Source organism: Colobus angolensis, unplaced genomic scaffold, assembly GCF_000951035.1.
Source record: "Colobus angolensis palliatus isolate OR3802 unplaced genomic scaffold, Cang.pa_1.0 Scaffold64, whole genome shotgun sequence".
NCBI lineage: Eukaryota > Metazoa > Chordata > Mammalia > Primates > Cercopithecidae > Colobus > Colobus angolensis.
The window spans coordinates 1,047,659-1,051,093 of record NW_012120043.1 but is presented as its reverse complement, the minus strand read 5'-3'; the positions used below and the strand labels follow the sequence as shown (position 1 = coordinate 1,051,093).

Genomic DNA, 3,435 nt, shown 5'->3' with positions numbered 1-3,435 from the left:
CCCCGCCCCCCCTGCCCGCCCCACTGCCGCTGAGGATTGGAGAGTTTGGACCCGGTCGGGCGCCCGAACCGGGATTGGTCGGCGCTTGGCCCCGCCCGAGGGGTGGATACAGCCCGCTCATTGGCCCGCGGAGACGCCCATCATGGGCAGGGGGCGGAAAGCAGGCATAGGGAGGGGAGGCCACGGCTGCGACCTCGGAGGGGCTGGGGACGGCGGTCGTAGGTCACTGGTGCCGACGGCCTCTCTGAACGGCCGCGGGGTGGGCTCAGCCCGGTGGGCGAGAACTTGCGGACCTGGAAGGAGCGGGGCCACCCCAGCCAGAGCCCCTCCCCCGGATCCCCCTTTGGGGGGAGGTCAAGGGTCAAAAAGTAACCCAAAGTGGCCAATTCCAGTCAAAAATCCTTGTTTTAGGGCTCTCTTGGGCCAGGGGAGAGAGAAACGCTCAGAGCGGCCTCCACCCTGTCGGAACTCATGGGGGAAGCCTCAGGACAGCGCTGGGACGAGCCCAGCGGGGGCTTCTGGTGAAAAACAAGAGTTGCCAAAATTTGGTTTGATAAGGTTGAAAATATTGAACCCTCCTGTGCTAGCCCCGTGCTTTCCACCTTTTCCTGCACTAGCGCCAAGCTGTTTTGCTGGAACAAATTATCTTGCTGCAACCTCCGCCTCCTAGGTTCAAGCGATTCTCCTGCCTCTGCTTCCCGAGTAGCTGGGATTACAGGCGTGCGCCACCATGCCCGGCTAATTTTTGTATTTTTAGTAGAGATTACAGATGCATGTCTGTAATCCCAGCTACTCAGGAGGCTGAGGCAGGAGAATCGCTTGAACCCGGGAGGCAGAGGTTGCGGTGAGCCGAGATCCCGCCATTGCACTCCATCATGGGCAACAAGAGGGAAACTCCGTCTCAAAAAAAAGAAAAAAAAAAGATCTCTCCCAGAAAACAGAAGATGAGGAAACACTCCCCAACCCAAACTTATTTTGATATCTGTTTTCTGGACTGATAGCTGGCTCATACTCAAACTTCTTGGAATCTGGGGATATGCTGGATAGCTGTGGCATCCGTAGGTCCCACACACCTTCAGAGTATTGCAGGACACATGGAACTGACTCAGGAAATACTTGGTGACCATTATAGAAAGAATCCTTGAAGATGAATTCTCGGCTCAAAAGCCACCTCCTCCAAGAACCTCTCCTAGTCATTCTCTGAAGTGCGTGGATGGAGATGTGCTGTGTAAACTACACACGGAATTTCTTTTTTTTTTTTAAATATACATAATTTTATTACAAAATTTTTTAAAATGCAGCATCCTAAAAAACAAAAATTTTACTATTGATACTAATTTCTACAAGTCTGCTGTGCTGTGCCATGCACAAGAAATTTTTTAAAATCCATTAAATATTTAGGGACATTAGGCAGGTCATGGTGGCTCACACCTGTAATCCCAGCACTTTGGGAGGCCGAGGCGGGTGGATCAGCTTAGCTCAGGAGTTCAAGACCAGCCTGGCCAACATGGTGAAACCCCATCTCTACTAAAAATACCAAAAAAAAAAAAAAAATACAAAAATTAGCCAGGCGCAGTGGCAGGCGCCTGTAATCCCAGCTACTCAGGAGGCTGAGGCAAGAGAATCACTTGAACCCAGGGGGCGGAGATTGCAGTGAGCCAAGATCGCGCCACTGCACTCCAACCTGGGCAACAAGAGCGAGCGAAACTCCCGTCTCCAAAAAAAAAAAAAAAAAAAAAAAACAGAAGTATGTGAACCCCAGGGCCCCTGAGCAGGAGGGAGGTGAGAGCAGACAGGGCAGGGGCCCCTCCCCGACCTCCTTCCAAGGTCATGGTGCCCTGTGCCGGGTGTCCCTGCCAGTCCCTCGAGGCCTAGCCCAGTAGATAAAGTCCTTTCTTGGAAACAGGAGGCAAAGTTATGAAAGTTAAGAGGACTGGGAGAGGAGCAGGGCCTGGGCAGGGCCCGCCAGGCGACGGCAGGTGCAGCGTGTCTGGTTGCGATAAGGAAGGGACACCCCCCCACACCAGCTGGGAGAGGCTCAGGCCGGCCCGTGCTGCCCTTGGTAGGAGCTTCTCCAAGCACAGATGCAGAGGCGTCCGGGATGCCCAGCGGCAGCCCCATGCCTGAAGAAGTCAGTTTGAAAAGTAAGGTCTTCCGGATGCAATTCGGGAGGGAGGCACAGTCCTCCTCGGGCAGGGCTGCCAGCGCCGGGGGCCAGGGATGCTTCCAGCGTCACATCCCTGGCAAATGAGGAAAGGCTACGTTTCCCTCCTGCTGGCTGATAAGCCGGTGCAGTTATTTTTGGCAGCCCAGGGTTCCCCTCCGACAGGATAAACAAATCACATTTTCTGCTGGCCCCGGTAACTGCCACACATTGCGCAGAAAACCTGCTGGCGGCCGCACACAAACTCTCGGGGCCCAAATAAACACAGGCTGATTCCACTGGGCGCCTCTGCTCCTTGGACAGCTGGGGGAGCCACGGGGCTAGACTTAGGGGATTGGGGGCCGCTCCCTTCTCAGGAGGGTTTTGCTACCAGTGCGTCCAAGAGCCCAAGCAAACGCACGCCCCGCTGCGACAACTGGCCCTGCCTGAGTGAAAGTCCGTAAGGCAGGCCTCCAACCAAGCTCTCCCTGGCACGGAGGACACAGGCGCCGGCCGCGTCCAGCTCTGGGTGTTAAGAGGAAGTAAGGAAGGGAGGGAGGGAGGAGAGAAGGAAGGAAGACAGAACCATCCGCACAGTGACTGGCCCGGCCCGGCCCGGCCCCGGCTGGCCCCGGCCCCAGCAAGTCATACTTACTTCTTCACGTTGGCCTCCCCGTTGGGGATCCTTCGCAACTTCTTCTTCTTGAGGATCTTGACGGCCCTCCTGCACAGCGTCTCCGAGTCCAGCACCTCCTTCACCTTGCCATAAGAGCCTTCCCCCAGCAGGTCCCCCATTAGGTACTTGCCGATAAGCTTGGCCCGCTTGCGGCGCGGCTGGTAGATGACCTCGGTGGAGTCGATGCGGTGGATGAACGTGTCCATGCCCACCGACATCAGCTCGCCCTCCGTGAACATGCCCAGCTGCTGCGGGTCCACCACCTCCATGCTGGACCCAGGGTCCTGGAGTCCCGCCGCCAGCCCTGAGTCCGCGGGTGAGCGGTCCTTGTGTTCCGACTTCCCTTCTCCAAAATTTTACAAAGAAAAAAGAAAGAAAAAAAAGGCAACAAAAACCCCAAAAGGAAGGGTAAAACCCTTCTTCCAACAGAAACGATTGTCCTACACGTCAGTCCCGGCTGCAAGTCCGAGCCCGCTGCAACGTCTGCAGACCCGCGGGCACCGGGCGTCCGGGACGGCGGCTCAGACGCGAGTTCCAGTGGGACCCGGGCCTCGGAACTGGGGGACGGCCCGGTCGGGGTCAACTTCGTCCTCGGAGGCCCTGGGGACGCCGGCCG

At 56.7% G+C, this 3,435-nt stretch overlaps 1 protein-coding gene across 2 annotated transcripts in view; it reads right to left on the bottom strand.

Moving 5' to 3' along the window:
- STK11 (serine/threonine kinase 11) overlaps positions 1 to 3,435 on the bottom strand; it is a 24,118-nt gene extending 20,683 nt beyond the window's left edge. For both annotated transcript variants that reach the window (XM_011964003.1, XM_011964004.1), the window contains exon 1: positions 2,799 to 3,435. In XM_011964003.1, coding sequence (XP_011819393.1) covers positions 2,799 to 3,088 — 290 coding nt within the window. In that variant the 5' untranslated portion in view covers positions 3,089 to 3,435. The remainder of the gene's footprint in view (positions 1 to 2,798) is intronic.